This window comes from Panthera pardus, unplaced genomic scaffold (genome assembly GCF_024362965.1).
Source record: "Panthera pardus isolate Hobbes unplaced genomic scaffold, ASM2436296v1 HiC_scaffold_25, whole genome shotgun sequence".
In the NCBI taxonomy this organism is placed as follows: Eukaryota; Metazoa; Chordata; class Mammalia; order Carnivora; family Felidae; genus Panthera; species Panthera pardus.
The window spans coordinates 22,330,878-22,355,876 of record NW_026526821.1 but is presented as its reverse complement, the minus strand read 5'-3'; the positions used below and the strand labels follow the sequence as shown (position 1 = coordinate 22,355,876).

General features: G+C 39.8%; 2 protein-coding genes across 3 annotated transcripts in view; both read left to right on the top strand.

Moving 5' to 3' along the window:
* The window catches only part of MANBAL (mannosidase beta like), a 296,121-nt gene that overhangs the window by 186,355 nt on the left and 84,767 nt on the right, over nucleotides 1-24,999 (top strand). The gene's annotated exons all lie outside the window — the stretch shown is intronic.
* RPN2 (ribophorin II) overlaps nucleotides 1-24,999 on the top strand; it is a 59,552-nt gene that overhangs the window by 12,672 nt on the left and 21,881 nt on the right. For both annotated transcript variants that reach the window (XM_019458550.2, XM_019458549.2), the window contains exons 3-9: nucleotides 3,326-3,421; nucleotides 3,970-4,145; nucleotides 9,306-9,381; nucleotides 10,371-10,505; nucleotides 12,963-13,139; nucleotides 14,699-14,817; nucleotides 17,185-17,290. In XM_019458550.2, the coding sequence (XP_019314095.1) occupies nucleotides 3,326-3,421; nucleotides 3,970-4,145; nucleotides 9,306-9,381; nucleotides 10,371-10,505; nucleotides 12,963-13,139; nucleotides 14,699-14,817; nucleotides 17,185-17,290 (885 nt within the window). The remainder of the gene's footprint in view (nucleotides 1-3,325; nucleotides 3,422-3,969; nucleotides 4,146-9,305; nucleotides 9,382-10,370; nucleotides 10,506-12,962; nucleotides 13,140-14,698; nucleotides 14,818-17,184; nucleotides 17,291-24,999) is intronic.

Sequence of the window (24,999 nt, the reverse complement as noted above, 5' to 3'; positions counted from 1 at the left end):
AATAAAATAAAATAAGGTAAAAGAAGTCTTGAATTTTGTTAATATGTCAGGAGTTACCAGTTGAGAAGGAGAAGTTTAGCTGACAAGTTGAATGAGATGAATGGGCTTCCAGATGGAGAGAACTGCTCACACTAATCTGGAGGCTTAAAAGTGCTTGTGTTTTGGGAGCAGTGAGTCGGTTGTCCGGGACAGCCAGAACAGAGGTGCAGGGGGAAGTGTGGTAAGAAGTATGTATGAAAAAGGTGAGCCCAAGGGGCGCCTCGGTGACTCAGTCAGTTAAGTGTCCAACTCTTGATTTCAGCCCAGGTCATAATCTCATGGTTCGTGAGTTCGAGTTCCACATCGGGCTCCATGTTGACAGTGCCGACAGTGTGGAGCCTGCTTGAGGTTCTCTCATTCCCTCTCTCTCTCCCTTCCCTGCTCATGCTCGCTCGCTCTCTCTCTCAAAATAATATATATGTACATACACACACATATATATATATGTGTGTGTATATATATATATATATATACACACATATGTATATAATTTTTTTTTTTAAGAGGAAAAGGTGGGCCCCGTTACAAAGGACCTGGTGTGGGAGCTCTTGCCTTGGAATGCCTCTATATCACAACACGGTGACGAAGTCTGGCGAGATTACAGAGTGTGGTGTGAGAGGAGTTCAGAGTAGTTGGGAGATGTTAATGGTGAAAATAAGGGAGAGGTAAGGGCAGATGAGAGAGATTTAGCTATCTTTTCTTGGCTCCTGATTCTGTTCAGGGAGTTGTAGGGAAGAATGGGTAGAGAAAAGCACTGATGTTCTTTGCTCAGGAGGATGTTTAGATAATTGGGAGTATTAATATAGGGCATAGAAGGTTAGAGAGGAGCAGATAGGGAGTGGACACTTAGGGGACGATTTGCAGGCCTCAGTTGGGAAAATGAATGTAGGATGAGGACAGCTCAAGTCAGAGTTACAAACCCTTGGAAGTGGCCAGCTGAAGCCTCAGCATTGGGTGGTCTTCCAAGAGTCCAGGGTGTGTTTCCAGAGGTCTTCTGGCACTTCTGCTGCTGCTGTTAAAACCTAGTACACATTGGGAGCTTAAAAGCCACTGACTGCTGGGACTGTTTACCTTCATTTGCCTGTACAAAGAATTAGGGAATTGGCACAATGCTGGTTTTCCTACAGGACAAATAATTTTTCACTAGAGATGAAAAACCTTGAGAGACAGAGGTTGTATGTAGCTCAAACTATGGAGCCAGGCTGCCTGGGTTTGAATTCCAGCTCCTCCATTAAGAGCTGAGTGACCTTGGACAAGTCACTTTGCCTCTCTGATGACTCAGGTTTCTTGTCTGTAAACTTAAGAGGAGGACCTAATACTTAAGGAGAAATGCACATAAAACACTTAGAACAATGTTGACACATTTTAAGTGCTTAAAAAGTGGTAGCAGTGACCATAATCCTTGGGGTGGGGGGGGGTCTTGGATGCTGTTGTTCTATTGTTAAAGCACCAGATGGCGATAAAGTACATGTCTTAAGTTTACCCACATTGTCCTGAAGGATTCCTTGAGTAGATTGTTTTCTTTTTCAGATCCCTAATTTGTGCAGTGTGAAGTATTTCTTTGTGTGTTTTTTTTCTTCGCGAACTTCTGGTTGAAACCCATTTGTTTTGAGACTCTTATTTAACTTCTTTCATAAAATTTAAAAATAGATTTTTGGTTAAAGTAGCACACACACACACACACACACAGGAAAAAATCAGATAATACAGCACAACTGTTAGTGAAAAGCAACAACCCATTACGTGGCCCACCTTGTTCTACACCCTGTCTTACTCCTCAGAAGCGCCCACTTATAACTGGTTTTATTGCCACTTAATTTTGAATAGCTGAATTTTATGTTACCTCCATCAAAATGTTTAGCAATGTAACTATTAGATAGTATTCCTTGTGGTTTGATACAGTGAGAATAGCATGAGTTTTATTATGTGCCTACTTTGTGGCAGACACTGTGATTGGGGTTCATCCAAGTTTTTGCTCTTCAGTAACTGGTCACTGGGGGAGGTAGTTAGTACAGTGTGGTAAGCACTTTGGGGGAGCATTTGGGAGGGAAGGCCCTGGCCTAACCTGGGATGAATGTCCGTAAATGCTTTCTGGAAGAGGTGACATCTGAACAGAGATGAAGATAAGACCTGGTTGGGCAGACTGGAGGGACAAGGGAAAGGTGCTCCCAGCCGGGTAGTAGCAGGGTCACATACATACCAAGGCGAGATCGTAGTGTCTCTGGGTAGCTGCAACACGCTGGAGGGTAAGACTTTGGAGTCGGAGGTGGTGTGGTGGTAAAGCTGGCACTGAAAGTGCCAGTCACGGGGGCATTTTATGCCATATCAGAAACTTCGGCTCTTTTTCTCAGGATAATATCAGATAATACAGCACAACTGTTAGTGAAAAGCAACAACCCATTACGTGGCCCACCTTGTTCTACACCCTGTCTTACTCCTCAGAAGCACCCACTTTTAACTGGTTTTATTGCTGGAACCACCCGAGGGTTTTGATAGCAGAGTAACATGGTTACATTTGTATTTTGTGAAGACCACCCTTGAAGCAGTCAGTATGCAGAATGAACTGCATGGCTTGAGGCCAGTTAGGAGATGATTAAAACAGACTAGGTGACAAATGGCAAGTACCTGAAATAAGGCAATGAGGGAAGCCAGAGGATGGGGATTGGGTTGGAAAAATGAAAGGAGATAGGGTCACCAGTAGGGTATGTGGTGGTGCCTGTACATGAGCTGGAAGGTCCAGGTGAAGAAATAGAAGGTTTCAAGCTCCTTTTAGATGTCTTTAACCTGACTTAACTTTGGAGACATCTAAGTGGAGACCCCAGTACAGTTAGAATCGGTGGAGACGTTGCCATTTTGTGGCTTTGTCACCTTCATCAGGTGACTTACCAACTCTAAGCTTTCTTTTCCTGTCAAATGCGAATGGTAATCTCTACCATAGGGTCCTTATGTTCATTAAAAGGAAGAGCATCATAAACACCCAGCACAGGTTATGGGCACAGCAGGTGATCAGTGAAAATGTTTTTTTGTTTTTTTTGTTTTTTGTTTTTTCTTTTTTCTTAGGCTTCAGAAGGACTAGAGTACTTTAGGTTTGTTGCTCTTGATATGAAGTCTACAGTGTTGTGTAATACAGTGTTCTATGGAAAATACCTGCTTAAAACACAAAATCTTGTATAGTTCATACTTTTAGCCATCACAGATTGCTTAGCATTTTGTCCTCAAAAAACATGGATGCTTTCCCAGTCACTGTGTATATTGCCACTTATCATTGACTTTCCCTCCTATTTAGAAAGCGTGCGCCTTCATTAAGTCAAACCTTGATCCAGGCAATGTGGATTCCCTTTTCTATGCTGCCCAGTCCAGCCAGGCCCTCTCAGGGTGTGAGGTGAGTCCAGCTTCTACGTTTCTATATGCTTTACACTGTAATGTGTATTTTTAAAGGGGGAGGGTCATGTCAGATTAATTTTTTTTTTTAACAATAAGAATCCATTAGTGTGGGCGGGAATTCCATTCTTGTGATTTTATTTTTCTTAAGGAAATGGAGTTTATTTTTTTCTCCGAGTTTTCACTTTTCATGGCTTTTCAATAATTTTTCCTATAGTTGCCTCTCTTCTGGGAAGCCTAGATTTTTCTTTCCAACTCCCTTTAACTTTTAAAAATGTTCAGAGTAAAAGAAGAATGTCCCCATGCCAGATTTCTGGAAATCCGTTTCATTGAACATAGGAGAACCATACAAGTAGACAAGTGACTTGCCAGAATCTTTTTAAGTGTTATGCTGAGTTCCTACAGACATTGAATTCAGGTGTCCCAGCAGTTGAGGAGGGACAACCGTGTGCTAGCCGGGTGGTATGACTTTGGCAGTCTCTCTATGTGTTGTTTGCCACAAACTACCAGCACCTGTTCTAAACTCTATGTCTGCCAATCCTTTCTTAGATCTCTATTTCAAATGAGACCAAAGATCTGCTTCTGGCAGCTGTCAGTGAAGACTCATCCGTTACCCAGATCTACCATGCAGTGGCAGCCCTAAGTGGCTTTGGCCTTCCCTTGGCTTCCCAAGAAGCACTCGGTGCCCTTACCGCTCGCCTCAGCAAGGAAGAGACTGTGTTAGCGTAAGTCACCGTGTCGAGCACTTTTCAGACTTCATTTGTGTCAGAGACTGTCCTGAGAGGGTTCGTCCACTGATTCAGCAAATATTTTCTGGGCATCTACTATGTGCCATGTGCTCTGCCAGGCGCTGCAGACACGATATTAAATTAAGACAGGGAAGGTCCCTGTCTTGGTGGACTCATCTGGACACCGTGTTCCTCAAGATACTGAGTCAGAATATAAACACACTGCCATATAAAGACAGAATTGCTTCAGGGGCACCTGGGTGGCTCCGTCGGTTAAGCGTCCGACTTCAGTTCAGGTCATGATCTGAGTTTGTGAGTTCAAGCCCCACATCAGACTCTGTGCTGACAGCTCGGAGTCTGGAGCCTGCTTCGGATTCTGTGTCTCCCTCTCTCTCTGTGTCCCTCCCCTACTTGTGCTCACTCTCTCTCAAAAGTAAATAAATAAACAAACATTAAAAAAATTTTTTTAAGTAAAAAATTAAAAAAAAAGAGAATTGCTTTTGAGGTTAGAGGCTGAAGCAGGGGAGGAGATAACCGAGGGAAAGTGAGGCCAACAAGTCACGTGCATCTTTGTTGAGGTTTGGCTGGGGCACAGTGAGCTGTTGGCAGTGGAGGCCCTGCACTGGAGGAGGGCTTATAGGATCCCTTGAACCTGTGACAGACAACATCTGCTGGGAGAAGTGTGTGCTCAGAGGAGAGAGCATTCTAGGAATCAGACTCTACTGCTCTGCAAAAGCTTAGGTGAAGGAGAAGCACTTATAGGAAAGGAACTCTGAGCAACTTTCCTGTTTATTATAAATTTAATGTTTTAACAGACTTAAGGATGTTTACTAAACTTTTTTTTTGTCATTAGTGAAATGCATTTAAAAATTTTTTTTTCATGTTTATTTTTGAGAGAGACAGAGACAGAGTGCGAACGAGGGAGGGACGGCAGAGAGAGAGGGAGACACAGAATCCGAAGTTGGCTCCGGGCTTTGAGCTGTCAGCATAGAGCCTGACTCGGGACTTGAACTCATGAACTGTGAGATCATGACCTGAGCCAAAGTTGAACGCTTAACCGACTGAGCCACCTAGGTGCCCTGATTAGGGAAATGCATTTTAAAGTTTATTTACTTATTTTTGAGAGAGACAGAGACAACGTGAGCAGGAGAGAAACGGGGGGGGGGGGGGGGAGGGAAGAGAGAGAGAGAGAGAGAGAGAGAGAGAGAATCCAGAGCAGGCTCTGCCCTGTCAGCACAGAGCCCTGTGTGGAGCTCGAACACACGAAACCATGAGATCATGACCTGAACCGAAAGCAGGGTGCCCAGGATATTTATTAAACTTAAAAGTGATTCTATATGTAGTTTTTTTCTTTAACACTGAAATTCCCCACTTATAACAGTACATGTATTTTTTGTTTTGTATTTGTCCCCCATTCAGTTGCAACCCCTGAAAGGAGGGGGAGCACCTGGCCTCTTGTTATTTGTTTAGCAAGATGTTGGTGACACCAGTTCCCTATTGCAGATAGTTCAGTTGTTTCCCAGATTTTTGGGTTTTTTGTTCGTTTGTTTTTGTGGGGAGGGGGTAAGATCAAAATGTTTTTAAACTTGAAATTTTGTTAAGGGCAGGGCTCACAGTCAGTTGACATTCTCTCTCACTCACACCCTGTTCATTTGCACACGGTCAGTAAGTGATCAGTGACTTTGGGGCTACTTTTCCCAGGGCTGACGTCTTGTACACACTTTTTCCAGTGCTTGGCCCTGCAGTCCTTTGCTTTTAGGTCACATTATTTTGATCTCCTCTCATAATCCCTTGGGAGAAATCCCCAGGGATCCCCAGTGAGATCCGTAGTATCATGTCCAGATATCCCTGTCATCAGTGCCTCAGTCTGATGCCATCTTCTACAGCAAAACTCTCCTTTTCCCTCCAAGCAAAAAAGAAAGTTTCCCTCCTCAAAATCCCAGAACAGGAAAAAATACAAAGAAAGTACATCTATTTTGGAGTCAGTTATACTTGGTTATGTGGTTATATTTTGAACACCAGCTCTGTTCCTTTCTTGCTCTGACTTTGGGTTAGTTACTAACTTCCCTGAGCCGCATCTATAAAATGAGCCCAATAATCCTTACATCATAGAATAAATGTCAGGATTAAATGAGATAATGCATGTGAAGGAGCTCTTGCAGTGCCCAGTTCTTAGCGGGCTTCCACCAAAAGCTCCTTCTCTAGAGCATTTCCTTCTTAGTCTCTTTCTTAGGAAGCTGGTTACTTCCTCGGTTTACTGTAGTTCTTTCTCTTTTAGACTGTAAGCTTCTTTATTTGTGGTGTGCACACAGCATGGTGCATGGGAGGTGCCCAACAAAGAGTTTATAAAGGCTGAAACTGTACTTTGATGTTTCGGTTTTCTTGTGCAGGTAGAAAGAGCACGTGCTTGGGATCGGGAAGAACTATGTTCAAATCCTTAATACTCTTCTACTTAATATCTTTGTGACCAACAGCAGGAGCTTCAACCCCCTTAAACCTCAGTGTTTTCATATGTAAAATGGAGAGAGTGGTATCTGTCTCATAGGGTTATTTTGAAGATCAAACTGGCAGGGTGCCTTATATAACATTACTACTGACTTGCCCTATGTAAGGAAATTGGATCTAAATTAGGACTTGTAAATGGGTCATCTACATTTAAGTGGACTTATTCTAGGATATGAATGTTCATAAACTTGTCTAGAATGGAGAAAAAAAAATTGTAGGTTTGAAGGAACCATCTGAAAAGATGCCATTGTGGTGTCCTATAACCTAATTTCTTTAAATCATTTGCTGTATATTAGCAAGACAAGATCGGCTTTCTTAGTGTTTGAAAAAGTACTTCAGAGGGAAAGAAATTGCTGACTGGGGAATAAGTAATTAAAGCCAGTGACAAAACTTTTCAAAAGCTAAGTGGATTAATTTCAGTCTAAAAACTTCTGAAGTTGTTACCAGCATGACACTCACTCGTTCTAAAGAAGAGAAAAATGATACCTTAATTGAAAAGTTCTTTCTTGGCTGTCTTAGCAACCTTTTCTGGCCTCAGCATTTATCACGGGCAGATGTGGGATTTTATCTTGTTTGGAAATTCAGGTTTCGTTTTCTCTAGTGTTTTTTAACAACAAAGATCCCATGGGAGTCATTGAATACTCTGGGGCTTTCCTGTCCATGGACTATAACTCCCCTATTTTCCAACTTGTCATCTTAATGGAATTAATTTTCCATAGAGGGAATCTAAATTGTTATGATCTCAATGAAAGCAGATAAATTCTCTCTCTACATTCCCCAACACATTGACCTGATTGATAAATGGTGGTTTTACATAAAGGCCCAGTCGTGTCTTGGGAAATGGGTAACCATTCTGGGGTTGAGTAGCAGTGGCTTAACCACCAGGGGTCCTCAGCTTCATGCATTCTAGAAAAGCAGCATTTATATTTTCCGGGTTATCTGCACTAAGAGAATAGAATCTAATAAAAAAATCTTATGTGTACATACCTTTCACATTCTGCCTTGAAAGTTTGTCTTACAGGAATATATTCATGAGTGGATAAAACTACATGAATAACGCATAAAAACAATGAAGTACTGATACATGCTACAACATAAGTGAGCCCTGAAAACATGCTAAGGGAAAGTATAAGGAACCAAATACAGATTACATGTTATCTGATTCCATTTACATGAAATATCCAGAATAGGTAAATCCATAGACAGATGCAGATTGGCGTTTACCAGGGGCTGTGCCCATTAAGCTGGGAAGCAAGTGCTTAATGGGTACAGGGTTATCTTTTAGACTGATGGGAGGGAATGTTTTGGAACTAGATAGAAGTAGTGATTGTACAACATTGTGAGATACATACTAAATACCACTGAATTGTTCACTTTTCAAATGGTTAGTTTTCTAATGTAAATTTCACTTCAATTTAAAAATATTTAGAGGGGCGCCTGGGTGGCTCAGTCGGTTAAGCGTCCGACTTCTGCTCAGGTCACGATCTCGCGGTCCGTGAATTCGAGCCCCGCGTCAGGCTCTGTGCTGACTGCTCAGAGCCTGGAGCCTGTTTCAGATTCTGGGTCTCTTTCTCTCTCTGACCCTCCCCCGTTCATGCTCTGTCTCTCTCTGTCTCAAAAATAAATAAACGTTAAAAAAAAAAAAATTAAAAAAAAATATTTAGAGAGATGAGTAAGGGCTATCTGTTACAGCATTGTATGACTTAGGACAACATAAATGTTTATCAACTGGAGATTGAGTAAATTCTGGTACATCTAAACAGTACGTACTATGTCATAATAAGAATAAAGTACATTTATATGTACTCATGTGGAAAGTTGTATACAACGTATCATTAAACTAAAAATAAGTTGGAGAACGATTATCTTTTAGGAGTAGGTATTATAGGAATTTTAACTTTCTTCTTTAGTAATGTATTGCTTGAAGTTTTGACAAATATGTACTTTTATAATCAGAAATAAATGGTAGGAAAAGAAAAAGGGAATACATTCTGGTTTCAGAACTGAATTCCTTTTATCTTATTTAATGCCTGAAGGATTAAGTGACTTTCAGGTCTCCCAGCAGGGTGATGATCGCACAAGTATTGAACATTCAGCATATGTTTCCTGAAGCCTTCTTGTTTATAACACATTCATCTGGTTTGCTCCAAATTCTACCCAACAATCTGCATATGTAGATTCTATAATATTCTTTGGTCTTAGAGTAAGAAAAGTAGAAAGTTAACAGGCAGCTAAGTTCTGCCTAGCACAGTTTCTTGTACAACATACAGCTTGGTTGAATTCAATTCTGTTCTCCCGAAGAGCGTATCTCTTTTAAAACTAAGTAAGTCTTAGTCTCAGTGTTCTGTGTATGGTGACACTAGGAACAAAACATATTTTCAGAGGAGAGTGAACCTGTGCTCCCTCTCTTCCCTGTGCCCACGGTACTTATTTCAGGTCATGTTGCCTGGACTGCCTTCTCTTGCTGTTATGATCTTTGTAATATGATGTCCTTTCCCAACTGGATTATGATTAAGTTCCTTAAAGACTGAGACTGTGTTATACTTGTAAAGAACAGGAGAGGGGTATTCTTGAAAGTGTCCCAGTATAGGAAAGAGTGAGTAGATAAACGGAGATTTGCCATTCATTGGGGTTGTACTCTTTATCTTCCAGAACGGTCCAGGCTCTGCAGACAGCATCCCACCTGTCCCAGCAGGCTGACTTGAGGAGCATTGTGGAGGAGATTGAGGTGTGAATTTATTTTGCCAAATGAATTTCGTAGCTCCTGTCTTTGAAACCCTTTAGAAGAGTCTTGCAGAGAGACATGCATGGTTTATTTTGGCCAGTTACATTTCTTTTCATATCCATGGCACACTTATGTTCTTTGTATCAGAGCAAATGTCCTAGGAAATATTTGTTCAGGTAGGATAGTTACACCATCAATAAGGCAACAGACTACTTTTGCAGCCTTTTGTAGGTATAGGTTCATAGTCCACAGATTTTAGAGCCTAACAAACCTCAAATTCAGATATTTTTTAATGCTACTCATTACTTTGTAATCTCAGGCAAATTTTTAATGTCTGAGCCTCAATTCCTTGTATGGGGTTGTAGGAACAAGTGAGGTTCTCAAGTCCCTAGTACATAATAAGTGCTCAGCAAGTGGTCACTGTGTTTTTATTACTCCATCCTTTCCTTTACCTAGGACCTCCTGCTGCTCAGAGCCTACTCTCATGGACTGCATAGTCAGTGATGACAGGCAGTCCACACAGTGTCATCACTGGGTGCCCCACCCAGTGTGGGCACATTAGCTGCCCCCTCATATTGCCCAGAAGAGGTATGTGTCTCTCTTCATCCTTTAGAGCATTGAATAAGAGAAATGCTCTGCTCTGTAGGTTGTATCCAAAAGGATGGCCATGGGATCCGCCTGTGTCACGATGCTTCCTGGGTGCACTGCGGCCTGGCCCACTGGCCCTCTGCCCAGAGCAGGGCTTAGGCTTGAGTATAGGGGTCAGGGAAGGAACACTCCCAGGGCTGCAGCAGATACTGTTCTCTTCAAATGCCTGTGTGATATTCTTCACTCTGTGCCTAAGCATCTTAATTGAGCAAGTGCTAAATGTCAGAGGTGTTCTCCAGATTTGGAGTGTGATTTCTCAAAACTGTCTGCTCGGGGCGACAGGTTTGTTCATCTTGCTTCTGTTACCACTTGACTTCCAACATGCGTCCATTTTGTTGTGACAGGATCTTGTTGCTCGCCTGGATGAACTGGGAGGTGTGTATCTCCAGTTTGAAGAAGGACTGGAAACAACAGCATTATTCGTGGCTGCCACTTACAAGCTCATGGACCACGTGGGGACTGAGCCATCCATTAAGGAGGTACCTGATAATTCTCAAGCATGAAAGCCAAAGGGGTTGTTGACTTTATCTGCTAATAACAGCTTTTTTCAGAGGGGGCTGTTTAGTTAGCCTTGGGACGTAGTCACCCAGTGTCTTGGGTTAGGCATTGAAAATGAGAAACAGAAAGATGTTTCCTCAAGAAACTGGTTGTCAGTGGGATGGATATGTAAACAAATTGTCACGCTTGCCTTATTTTATTTTTTTATTGTTTTTTTTTCTCACAACACTTAACAGTTTATAAAGCATTTTTATGTGTGGCTCATTTGATCACCATAGGAAATCTGTGAGTAATATGCTCAGTCAGATTTGGTCCCTCTCTAGAGTGGCAACGTGACGTGTGAGGACACACAGATAATAGGTGGGAGAGATGCCTCTAAACCAGGTCTCCCCATGCTACAGGCGCTCTCCTTCCCATGTGTTATGAAATGGATGTCCAGCTTTCTTGTTCCTGTACTGCAAAACTGCCTCTTCTGCCTCCCACCTCAGCCTCAGCAGTGGCTAAATGGCTAAATCTTAGCTAATCTTTGCCGATTGACATAGTTTTCTGAGAGGCATATGTGTCTACAGACATCTACCAAGAGTTAATTCTTTTTTCTTTGTTTGTTTGTTTGTTTTTTTCAAGAGGAACTTGTTAACCTGCAAGAACCTTCGGCGGGAATGTGTGTGGGAAATCTTTTTGAGTTGGACCCTCTTTGTACCCCTTGTTTGTGAGAAGGTTACCAACCCTTAACTACAGGATTTAAAATACAAGATGCTGTTGTTTTCATTCTAGGAGAAGAGATCTGGGTTCCAAGTTAGAACTTTCATTTCTCTTACGCATTTTGAGTTCTGTGCTGAGTTTCTTCAAGTAAATAGTAAATACTTATCTGCGTTGGGTAATTTGAATTAATTTTATATTTTCTCTGGAGGGTATGACCTAATAATTTATTCATGTGTTAGCATTCTTCTGTTGTCTTTTGTTTATCCTAAGCGTAGAAGGTCTGGAGATCCCATACTCTCTTAATTTCTATGACAGGTGAAAGTGCAGGAATGTGGGTCTTATGGTACAAATCATTAAGGAATTCTCCTGTACACAGTACAGTAGATGAATTGGCAATATTCTACATATACAACTTAAACTTTTTCTTGCTTTATTCCCAAGCTTCTATTCACCAGGTATTTGGCTGGAGTAATTTTGCTGTCACTGCTTTTGACATAACCATTCTGGTGAACAGTCCTCCATTTTAACATGTCAACAGCCTAGTGATGGAAAAATGTAATTGGTACAATTAAAGAAAATTATTTCATGTCGACTGTGAATAACACTGTCGGGAACAAGGGAGCTCTTTTGTTAGATTGTAGATTTTAAAAAACAAAACTGATTGAAGTGAAAAATGTTTCCTCTTAAGCACACAGCCTCCAGAATTTTAATAATGCCTTTTAGGTTCCACATTTTTAAAAAACTGCTTTCTCTTTTCTCCTCTAAACAGCCCATTAGTTCTTAATGGAAAGTTATTTTAGTTTCTTTCTAATGTATATGTTGGTTATAAGGTTTGGTCTTACGAATTCAAACTTAGCCCCAGTGTACCGCCCAGAGGGGGTTAGGGAGAGAAGTTGGCTTAGCTCAGAGAGTGAGAAGAATCAGGAAAGAACATATTTTATTCTGGAAGGACTCAGGACAAATAGACTTCCATATAAATTTGGGTCTTGTTTTTTTTTTTTTTTTTTCCTCCTGTTACAACTTGTAGGACTTACTTAACCTTCTTTAGCCTCACTTTCCTCATTTGAAAAACGTTGATAATATCGATCTTTTCAGGGTTTTAATCAAGATTTGAGTTCATGCATGTCAAGCACCTGCTACAGTGCATGGCACATATGGTAACCTGGAACATAAGGTTACTGTTGTATGTATTTTGTCATATACTTTCATATCTCAGTAGTTATCTTGCATTTGTACATTAAGCATTCAATAAAAGGTTGACAAATAAATGTGTCAATTTCAGTTTGAACCAGAAGATGGAAAAAAACAACCAAATCAGGTTTTAATCTTTAAAAAAAAAATTTTTTTTTTTAACGTTTATTTATTTTTGAGACAGAGAGAGACAGAGCATGAACAGGGGAGGGGCAGAGAGAGAGGGAGACACAGAATCCGAAACGGGCTCCAGGCTCTGAGCTGTCAGCACAGAGCCCGACGCGGGGCTCGAACTGACGGACCGTGAGATCGTGACCTGAGCCGAAGTCGGACGCTTAACCGACCAAGCCACCCAGGCACCCCAGGTTTTAATCTTAACATTTGCTTTTCACCTTCTCGGTCAGTTTGGATTAATGGCTGAAAGATCCTCCTTGTGAACACCAAGAAGCAGGTAGAGAATGACTTTAGCTAGTGGGGAACGAGAGGTGGCTCTCCCACCTTCCTGCCGGAGGAGGATCTCAAGCTGCATTTCTCTTTTCTTTCAGGATCAGGTCATCCAACTAATGAATGCGATCTTTAGCAAGAAGAACTTTGAGTCACTCTCAGAAGCCTTCAGCGTGGCCTCTGCTGCTGCTGCACTCTCTCAAAATCGCTACCATGTGCCGGTTGTGGTTGTGCCCGAGGGCTCTCCTTCTGACACTCACGAGCAGGCTATCCTTCGGGTATGGCTTCCACGTCCAAACTGTGTCACTCTTCTTGCTGTTTCCAGTGTAAGGCTTTCAGAAACCTAAGGACTGATAGAAACCTGGCCGTAACCACCCCCCCCCCCCCCACGCCAGGACACACCCATTAAATGTAGAGCAAGGCTCATTTCCCTTAGCCTGAAACTGGGGACATGACTCCTGGGTGAACTAGTCACAGAACCCTTCAACTCCATCCAAAAAAAGCTTCCCCCCCCACCCCCGGAGGATTTTAAACAGTAAGGCTTTCAAGAAATTAAATGCAAGAAAATTGCATTTCAGGGTTTGTAACACCAGGTGTATAGAGAAAGCTTGCTTTATTTTTTTTTTTTAATTAAAAAAATTTTTTTCAACATTTATTTATCTTTGAGAGAGAGAGAGAGAGAATGAGCAGGGGAGGGGCAGAGAGAGATGGAGACACAGAATCCGAAGCAGGCTCCAGGCTCTGAGCTGTGAGCACAGAGCCTGACATGGGGCTTGGACCCATGAACTGTGAGATCATGACCTGAGTGAAGACGACGTTTAACTGACTGAGCCATCCAGGCACCCCGAGAAGGCTTACTTCTAAAAGGCATATTCCAGTATCAGAACTTTCTAACTATGTTATTTAAAGACCACTTTTTAAATTTCCCAGTCATTCTGGTGCTTGCAGTTGTTAATGCCAGGTCTCTTCCTCCTGCTGTTGACAGTATGTCTTTCTGCCTCTTCATAGCACAGCCCTCCCTCTCACTTAGCAGCAAGCATAGACTGCTCATGCTGACTCTCTGAACTTTTATGCTGCCTGAATCTCTGAGTAAATGTACAGATCTTGAATACGCATAGAGTTTTCATCTCAAATGGGGCTTTTGTTGCTGTTGTTTGGAAATCCGTGGTAAGCTAAGATCTTCATAAGAAATTAGCATTTTATTTATGCCTAAACATGGGGGTTCCACACAGGACAGTTGCATCAGTTCTACCCTGGTGGCCTCTCCAGATGCTCTCCTGCGGAAGTGCCCTTTCCTTCAAAACCGCCTCTCCTCTCCCTGCTTACACCCACACCCCCTCAGCAAAGGCTAGTGTGAGAAATAGCCTGATTAACATAGTTCACCATGAGTTGATGAGTTGTGAGTGGGCGGCTAAGAGAACAAAATAGTATTGGTTTCGTCGCTTGATAGGCTTGAGGTTGAGTCTTAGACCAACCACTTAACTGGCCTCAGCTTCTTCATCTGTAAAGTAGAGATGGTGCTGTTTATTTCAGATGATCAATAAAGGGGGGTGTATGTAAAGAGCCTATCCTCACCTGAGGAATGAGATTATTGGACAAGGTCATCTTTAATATCCTCCCTACCTTTAATATTCTATAATCTATCCCATTAGCAATCTCCTTGTGTTTCCTGTGTTTGATTTCTGATAGACCGTAGACCAGAGTCAGTGAAGATGTCCTGCAATGAGGTGTTTTTTCCCCTGCAGAGCTGGCTTCCTATGGATAAAGTACCCCAGAAATGAAATTTTGTACTCCTTCAGTCTTTGTTGCTACAGATAATTTTCACATTTATTTCTAGTTGCAGGTCACCAATGTTCTGTCTCAGCCTCTGACTCAGGCCACTGTGAAACTAGAACATGCTAAATCTGTTGCTTCCAGAGCCACTGTCCTCCAGAAGACTTCTTTTACCCCTGTAGGGTAAGTGCTGATTTTATTTTTGCAGGGCACCAATAGACTTGTTTTGTCTGTAGCCAGTATAACCCAAATTAATATGGATATTACAAAATGTCCCCATGGCTAGGTAAATTTGACTTACTGATATCAAAATCCTACAGTCATAGAAGAAAAGGATTTTTAAAACCAAAAGAGGAGTACCTGGCTGGCTTAGTTGGTAGAGCATGGGAATCTTAATTTTGGGGTTATGAGTTCAAGCCCTATGTTAGGTGTAGACATTACTAAAAAAATAAGTAAATAAACTTAAAAAAAAAAAACCAACTAGAAGAATTGTGCTTTAGTTTTATTGTTTCCTTCCCTATCTATTTCTAGTTGTCTCTGTCTTGTCATTGTGATGTAAGTAGCTGGTTTTAAATTTAATATTTAATTTTTTTTTCTGATGTATGAGTAATACATATTTATTGTAGTAAAAATATGGAAAAACACAAAAAATAAAACAAAAATCGCCCATAATTCTACCATCTAGAGGTAACTACTGTTCACAATTTGTTGTCTTTTTTGGTCAACCTTTTTTCTATGCAAATAAGTGTGTGTGTGTGTGTATATGTATATATATATATATATATATATATATATATATATATATGTATGTATATATATATATATATATATATGTATGTATATATATATATATATATATATGTATGTATATACAAAGCCATACATATATGTGTCTGTGTATATATATGTGTGTGTGTGTGTGTACGTGTTTTTTTAAATATTTAAATATTTATTTTTGGGAGAGCATAAGCGGGGGAGGGGTAGAGAGAGCGGGACAGAGGATCCAAAGCAGGCTCTGTGCTGACAGCAGTGAGCCCCATGTGGGGCTTAAATTTACAAGCTGTGAGATTATGACCTGAGCCAAAATCGGATTCTCAACTGACTGAGCCACCCAAGTGCCCTGCAAATAAATATATTTTTAATTGAATAAGGATTATGTTTTGTCTATAACAATATGTCATGAACATTTCCCCGATAGGATTAAATATTCTTCTTTAGTCTTATTTGTAGTGGCTGTATATTGTTAGATAAATTTTAAAAGAATTAAGGATCAATTTTTTTTTTTTTTCATTTTTTTTTTCAACGTTTTTTATTTATTTTTGGGACAGAGAGAGACAGAGCATGAACGGGGGAGGGTCAGAGAGAGAGGGAGACACAGAATCGGAAACAGGCTCCAGGCTCCGAGCCATCAGCCCAGAGCCTGACGCGGGGCTCGAACTCACGGACCGCGAGATCGTGACCTGGCTGAAGTGGGACGCTTAACTGACTGCGCCACCCAGGCGCCCCAAGGATCAATTTTTATAAGAGACTTTAAGTGTTAAATTAGTAAGCTAATGAGATCGGGAATATGCATTTCTTTTTTTCTTTTAAGGAAGCTCTAGGCCCAATGTGGGGCTCTAACTCCCAACCCTGAGATCAAGAGTCATACATATCCTCTATAGATTGGGCCAGCCAGGTGCCCCGAGAATATGCATTTTTTAGACCGTGATAAAAATACACAGGCAATATGTGAAATTAAAAAGCAAAAATTTTTTAGGAATGGTGAGCGCAATGGTAAAAGACATTGGGGATTTTGCTATGTAATTAGAGTTAAGAATTCTCTACCTTTTTCCCCCTTTAAAATAAAAGTTACTGATATTTTTATAAAAGTAAGATATGCCATTTTAAGGAAATTCACAAAACATAGGAAAGTAGAAATAATACATAAAATTACCTACGATTATACTGCTCTGCATCCAGCTTTTTGAACATTTCTACTCTCTTTCTTTTTTTTAAACATAATAGGTTTCATACTGTAGACTGTTTTGCATTTAATTGTGGAAGTCTACCCAAAGGAGGTGGGTTTTAGGAGCTGAGAGGAGGAAACAAAGGGAAAAAAGGGACTTGAGAATCTTGAAAGAGGAGGTCATTTTATTTTATTTATTTATTATTTATTTTTTATTTTAGAGAGAGAAGAGAGTGCAGGCAGGGAAGAGGGGCAGAGGGAGAGAGAGAGGATCTTGAGCAGCTTCCACACTCAGCCCAGAGCCTGATGTGGGGCTTAATCCCACGACTTTGGGATCATGACCTGAGCCGAAATCAAGAGTCAGTCACTCAACCGACTGAGCCACCCAGACGCCCCTTGAAAGAGGAGGTCATTTGAGATTGGTCTCAAGTTTTCCCCACACCATATTCTTTGATTGAGCAGGAGGTTGCCCAACTGGGGTGGGAAGCTAAAAGGTGAAGTGGTGTAGCCCTGGACGGTCTCAAGGAGGGCGGCGTGTGGCCCATTTGGTACATTCGTGGCTTTGCTGTGTGAGTTCTTGCTAACCCTGCTGTCATTTTTAACAGGGATGTTTTTGAACTAAACTTCATGAATGTCAAATTTTCCAGTGGTTATTATGACTTCTCTGTCAAAGTTGAAGGTGACAACCGTTATATTGCAAATAGTGTAGAGGTGAGTGCTTTTCTTTCGTCCCCATTAAATCCAATGAAATGACCAAGTGGGCACACAGCATTAATTAATATTGACCTCACTTTACTACCAAGTTAATGTGAATATGTTAAGAGAAGGGTAGGTTTAAACTATGCTGTTTGACAGACTTCTCCAAGATGTTGATCATAGTGGGTTTTGTTTATAAATTACTCATTTTCTATTATAAGTTAGTGTTACTATCTTACATAAAATTTAGGAAACAGAAAAATAAAAACCACCCATAATGTCACTGAGACATAAATATTCTTGTAATGTTTTACATGGTAGGTCTTGATAGGTTTAGAAAAGTGCTTGATGCTAAATTAGGTGACGAAAATCATCAAGTGACAACACACTGTAGCAAGGCTATCTGGGTAAAGTACAAAAGAATGTCGGTAAGTTTCATAATGAATTGTGTTTCAGATGTTTAGCTGCCTCTAGTTGTGTTGAAGATCTGAAGCAGTTTAAAAAAAAATTTTTTTTAATGTTTTTTATTTATTTTTGAAAGAGAGAGAGAGAGAGAGAGAGACTGAGCAGGGGAGGAGCAGAGAGAGAGGGAGACACAATTCAAAGCAGGCTCCAGGCTCTAGGCTGTCAGCACAGAGCCTCATGAGGGGCTCGAACTCACAAACTGTGACATCATGACCTGAGCCAAAGTCAGACGCTTAACCGACTGAGCCACCCAGGCGCCCCCCAAAGCAGTTTTAAAGATGGAAAACTATGCCTCATTTATCTGATGCCTTGGGAAGGAGGTACTTCACATTAGTGGTTTTCCCAGCTAATTCAAGTATACCCCTTTAGACACTGTGGCTTTCATTTCAACCTTTATCACAGAAGTTTATTTAAGATGAATTATACATTTTCTTTTTTCTTTTTTTAAATACATTTTTTAAATGTTTATTTATTTATTTTTGAGAGAGTGCACAAGTTGGGGTGACAGAGAGATAGAGGGAGACACAGAATCCGAAGCAGCTCCAGGCTCTGAGCTGTTAGCACAGAGCCCAAGGCGGGTCTTGAACTTGTGACCTGAACTAAAGTTGGAAGCCCCTACATTTTCCTACTTTCTTAAACTATGGGATATGGTTTAACCTTTTCTTATTCTGAATTAGAATCATCTGTACAAACTCTTTATTGAAGTCCTTTGACATGAGAAGCATAGGTCTTTATGCTTTTGCTTACATTATTTTAGTTTTCTGACAACCCTAAGGCATGGGTGGAGCCATCTTCATTTCACAGATGCAGCTCAAAGGGGTAGAGTAACTTGTCCAAGGTCACCCAGCCTGTACTTGGGTGGATTCCCTGCCCAATAGTTTGGTTAGTGTTCTCTGGTGAATATACAGCTGGCATAGAGCCTGCAGAGCTGTGTGCAGCTCCAGCAGCTGGCCTCTTTATGATATTACTTTCTCCTTTCAGCTGTCACTTCTCAATGTTTTTGTCACTGTGTCTTTGCTGCATCTACTTGCTTACATTGTCATTTATTCTGTTGGATGAGGGGGAATTTGGAGTGGCCCTGTGCCTTTCTTTGAGTAATTGAATATGTGCTGTTTGTGATAACTCTTTTCTTCACTATTCAAGTGTCATTTCCCACTCACTTTTCTTTAAGTTTATTTTTATTTTTTGAAGTAAACTCTATGCCCAACATGGAGCTTGAACTCATGACCCCAAGATCAAGGGTCACATACTCCACTGACTAAGCCAGCCAGGCATTCCTCACTTTTTTAAATTATACTTTTTCATTTTTTTCATCTTGAAATAATTTCGAAGTTGCAAAAATATGAAGTATACAGTTTTTAGTTTTTTGGGTTTAAAAAAAATTTTTTTAGTGTGTATTTATTTTTGAGAGAGAGAGACACAGAGTGTGAACAGGGGAGGGGTAGAGAGAGAGGGAGACACAGAATCTGAAGCAGGCTCCGGGCTCTGAGCTGTCAGCCCAGAGCCTGATGTGGGGCTCGAACCCATGAACCACGAAATCATGACCTGAGCCAAAGTCAGACACTCAACTGACTGAGCCACCCAGGCACCCCTAAAGCTTTTAGTTTTTAAGGATGGAAAACTATTCCTCATTTCTCTGATGCTTTGTGGGACTTAGCCAAGTATAGTAGTATAAAAAATGTCCTTTACCCAGCTTCCCCAAATGTTAACGTCTTGTATAACTGTAATATATCAGTAATTACTATCCAGATAATAATCAGGAAATTAACACTGATACAATGCTATTAAGTAATCTGTAGACTGTAATTCAAATTCCACTAGTTATCCTACTAATGTCCCTCTTCTGATCCAGGATTCTACCTAGGGACATGTTCCTTTAGCTTCCTCTAATTTAGGATAGTTTCTTTCATGACTTTGGCACTTTTGAAGAGTACTCTAGTTAGTTTGTAGAATGGCCCTCACTTTGGGTTTGTCTGAGTTTTCTCAAAATTAAATTTATTTTTTGCAAGAATACTCCAAAAGTGAAACTCTGTCCCTCTTAGTGCATCTTCTTAGGAAGTATATGATACTGATCTGTCTCACTGCTGGTGATGTTAACCTTGATCACTTAGTTTCGGTGGTGTCTGCTAGGTGTCTCTACTGTAAAGTTGCTGTTTTTCTGCTTTATAATTGAGTCTGCAAATGTCCTGATGGTCTAGCTTGCAACCATTATTCATGTGTTGTCTGCCCAAAGGTGATTTTCTTTTTTTTTTCACTCTTTCTACGTTTATTAATTAGAATTCTGTAAGAAAAAGCTATCCCTCCCCTGACTGACTCTGTCTTCATGTATTTATTCAATTATTTATAACATTTTGGGCTCATGGATTTTTATTTTACTCTGTAGGTTATGATACCTTACTGTCATCATCTGTTTTGTTTTTCACATTATCCCAGATTTGACCTTTCGGAAGCTCCTCAAGTTGGTTCCTATGACACTCACTTTTTTTAAATGAAAGGACAAGGCAGCTAGAAAGTTTGACCTTTTCAAAACTGAGGCATTACTTAACATAGGTAGATTAAATACTTATATTTAAAGTTTGTCAGAAAGGAAGATACTGTCTGAAACTCTCATCTCTCCCTTTTCTCCACCTCATGTCTGACCTTTTTGGGCATGAGACATTGATCCCAGTCCATTACTAACGCAGTATTTGGACAGAAGCTATTGTAGTGTGCACCTTGAACCTTTACGAGTTTTAGCTCCCCTCATGAAGGGTCCTTATTTGCAACTGAACACATTAAAAGGCAGACTTTTCTTTCTCTCCTTTTTTTTTCCCCTCTGAAACCTTTTCTTCCTTCTACCTTTACAGTCTTGATAACAACATATCCAGCTTAAGTGCCATACCCATATGACACAGTCATTCTTAACCTCTTCCTTTCTTTCTACTTCTTTCAGTCAGTCACCAAGTCCTGTTGATTCCACCTTTGAATGTCTTTTGCATGAGTTCTTTGTTGTTTAGTCCCTGTGTTCTCAATTGGGTAGAGCCCTATATTGTCTGTCTACACGGGTAAGGGAGTTTCTAACTACATCTGACCCTTGGACAAATGAGGGTTTGAAATGCAGGGGTCCACTTACACATGGATTTTTTTTCCGACAAAAGCAATACAGTACTATAAATGTATTTTCTCTTTCTTATGGTTTTCTTAATAACATTTTCTTGATTTTTAGCTTTACTGTAAGAATACACTATACAATATTTATAATATACAAAATAAGTGTTTATCGACTGTGTTATCAGTAAGGCTTCTGGTCAACAATAAGCTATTAGTAGTTAAGGTTTGGGGGAGTCTAAAGTTCTAGATGGATCTTCAACTGTACTGGGTGGGAGTCAGCACTCCTCACCCTTCGTTGTTTAAGTGCCAACTGTAGTTCCATTGTCTTCAGATTTCTGCCTCTTTCATTTAATTTTCCCTAAGTGCCACTAGAATGATAAAATCATTGTTTTTTGGTTCCCCATTGCTTGTGAGTGAGGTCTAGACTCCTGAGAATGGCTTAGAAGGTCCTCCTCAAGGCACGTGCATATGCTTCAGTGTGGGTGCGTCCCCACCCCCTCAGCGCTAGCTGCTCTTGACTGCATACTGCTCCTCAGATATACTTTACATGCACATGTCTTTGGGTTTCAACTCTTGCTTCCTGCATAAGAAATGCTCCTCCCCTCTCTTGCTCATATGCTGAACTGCTCATCCTGTGGAGTCTAGTTCAAATGGTATTCCTTCGTCTGTGCTCCCACAAAACTTTTATTTTTTAGTATGGACTACTTCAAATATACAGAAAAGAACAGAAAATAATTTGGTGAATTCTCATGTACCTCATCTCCTTCACTCATTCTCAGCCACTCATCTCCTTCAAACCCTATCATTTTGCTATATTTGCTCCACCCTCTCCCTTTTGTTTTGGTAAGAAACTTTTATGTTTCTGCTACACGTGTACATATTTGAAACAATTTTTTTTTAAGTTTATTTATTTTGAGAAAGAGAGAGAGAGCACAGTGGGGAAGGGTCAGAGAGAAGCAGAGACAGAGCCCCAAGCAGGCTCTGCGACATCGGCGCAGAGCCTGATGCGGGACCCAAACCCATGAACTGTGAGACCGTGACCTGAGCCGAGATCAAGAGTCGGATGCTTAACTGACTGCGCCACCCAGGTGCCCCACACGTGTACATATTTTTAAATAATACAGTGCATTGATTTGCATCTTCTCAAAATTTATACATTATCTTGTATGCATCCTTTTGCCACGCACTCGTTCTCATTCAATATTATATGACAGTTGCACTTATACCTGTAGAACTAGAGCTATATGCGTAACTGTGGATAATTGTCATGTAATTGCCTTCCTTTTATGAATGAAGTAGATTTTATTCATTTTCCTATTGGACATTTAGATTTCACCATTACAGTGCTACTGTGAACATCTTGGTATGTTTCCTTGTGCACATTTTGTTTATTTATCTGGAGTGAAGTCATAAAGTGTGTTTATCTTCCAGCTTTATTAAATATTGCCAAATTGCTCTTTTTTTTCATATTCTTACCAATATTTGGTATTATGAATTTTTGATAATCTGATGGATATGAAATGGTGTCTTGTGTGTTGTTTTTTAAAGTTTTATTTATTTTTTTTAGAAATCCCTACACCCATCATGGGGCTTGAACTCATGACCCTGAGATCAAGAGTTGTATGCTTTTGTGACTGAGCCAGCTGGGTGCCCCAAAATGGTTTCTTGTTTTAATGTTTTTCCTTGGTTACTAGTGAGATTGAGCATTTTTTTCTCGTGTTTATTGGCCTTTTAGTTTTCCTCTTCTGTGAATTGTTGTCTGTTTTGTCTGTTTTTCTTTTGGTTTGTTAGTCTTTTTATTATTGAATTTTAGGAGCTATTGATATTCTGGAAAGTAAGCTTTACTTATAAGCATCAGATGTCTTCCCCAGTGTTATCTTTATGGCATCTTTTGATGCACAAAAGTTATTTTCAGTGAAGCCTAATTTAAAAGCCTTTTTGCTTATGTTGTTTATGCTTTTTGTGTCTTTAAAAAACTCCAAGGTCAAAAAGATAATCTGCAGTATTTTCTTCTACAAATTTTTAAGTTTTTTCCCCCTTATATTTAGGACTTCAATCTACTTAAAGTTTATTTTTGTTGCTGTAGTATTTTATATCCTATCTATAATTGTTCTTATTGTATTCTATTACCGTTGTTTGCTTATATGTTTGCTTTTTCATTGGGCTGAGAACTCCCTGTGAGTGGAAACCAAATCTTATTTTTTGAGTGCTTATTCTCCATTTCCGACCATTCGAGAAGAAAAGGATGGAGTGGTATAAAAATATTTCCTTACATTCCTGGGCCCTTAAAACTATGGTAACTCATCTTCAAAGGGTTAGCTTTTTATTCTATACAAAGTAGCTTGGCTTTTTTTTTTTTTTTTTTTTTTTTTTTTTGTGACAGCTTTATTGAGGATATAATTCACATATCTAATAAAGTATTTATAATTCAGTGTTTTTAGTATATTTACAGATATTTATTTATTTATATTTACACCACTTTCAAATTCCAGAACACTTTTGTCACCCCAGAAAGCAGTCCTGCGTCTATAGTAGATATTCCTTATTCTACAGGAATAGATCTTCTAGTCCTAACAACTACTACTTTTGTCTCCATGGTTTGCTTATTTGGGACATTTCATATAAATGGAATCATACAATATATAGCTGTTTGTGTCTGGCCTTTTTAATTAGCATATTTTTCAGGTTAATTCATGTTGTAGCATGTATGAGTACTTTATTCCTTTTATGGCTGAGTAATATTCCATTGTATGGATATACCACATTTTGTTTATCCGTTCATCAGTTGATGGACATTTGGAGCTTTTCCACTTTTTTGGCTTTTTAAAATAATGTTGCTATAAACATTCATGTACACATTTTTGTTTGAACATCTGTTTTCAGTTCTTTGAGGTATATGCCTACGAATGGAATACTAGGTCATATGATAAACTCTATGTTTAACTTTTTGAGGAACTGACAAACTTTTTCAAAGAAGCTGCACTATTTTACATTTCTACTAGTAATGTATAAGGATTCCAATTTCTCTGCATCCTAACCAACACTTGGTATTATCTGTCTTTTCATTCTGGCATTCCTAAGTGGGTATGAAGTGGCATCTCACTGAGATTTTGGTTTGCATTTCCCTGATGGTTAATGATATTGAGCAGCTTTTTCATGTGCTTATTGGCCATTTGTATATCTTCTTTGGAGAAATGTCTGTACAGATGACCCTTTGCCCATTAAAAAGAAATTTTTTTTTTTGTCTTTTTATTTCTTCCGTCCCAATCTATATACCTCTTATTTCCTCTTCTTGATACATTATTATCTTTTTATATATTCTTGAGGTTTTTTTGTATGTATATATATTTTTTTATTTTAAGAGAGGGAGGGGGACCATATGTATGTGCATCCCCGCAGGAGAGCAGGGGACGGGCAGAGAGAATCACAAGCAGGATTCACACTGTCAACACATAGCCCGACACAGGGCTCAATCTCACAAACCGTGAGATCATGACCTAAGCCAAAACTAAGAGTTGGATGCTCAACTGACTGAGCCACCCAGGGGCCCATATATTCTTGAATTTTAAGAGTTCTTTTTATACTATGGATACAAGTCCCTTGTCAAATACCTGATTTGCAAATATTTTCTCACAGTCTGTAGGTTGTCTTTTCCCTTGTTGATTTTGGATTTTGAAGCACAAATGTTTTAATTTTGATGAGGTTCAGTTTCTTTATTTTTCTTTCACTGCTTCTGCTTTGAGTGTCATATCTAAGAAACCATTGCCTAATCCAAGGTTATGAAGATTACTCCTCTTATAGCTTTAACTCTAACATTTAGGTGTCTGATTAATTTTGACTTAGTTTTTGTATATGGTGTGAGGTAGGGGTCCAGCTTCCTTCTTTTGCATGTGGAAATCCTAGCACCATTTGTTGAAGACCATTCTTTCCCTATTGAGTTGTCTTGGCACACTTTGCATCTTGCCATCAAAAATCAGTTGACCATACAGGCAAGGGTTAATACCTAGTCTTGCAGTCGTATTCCATTAATCAATATTTTTATTTTTATACCAATGCTATGCTGTCTTGGTTACTTAACAGCTTGGCTTTTTGTAACATCAAATCTGGCGTTTGTCCAAGTGTTTCTGTGATTGTTGGAAAAATTATTTAAGTGCAAAATAGCAGAAATG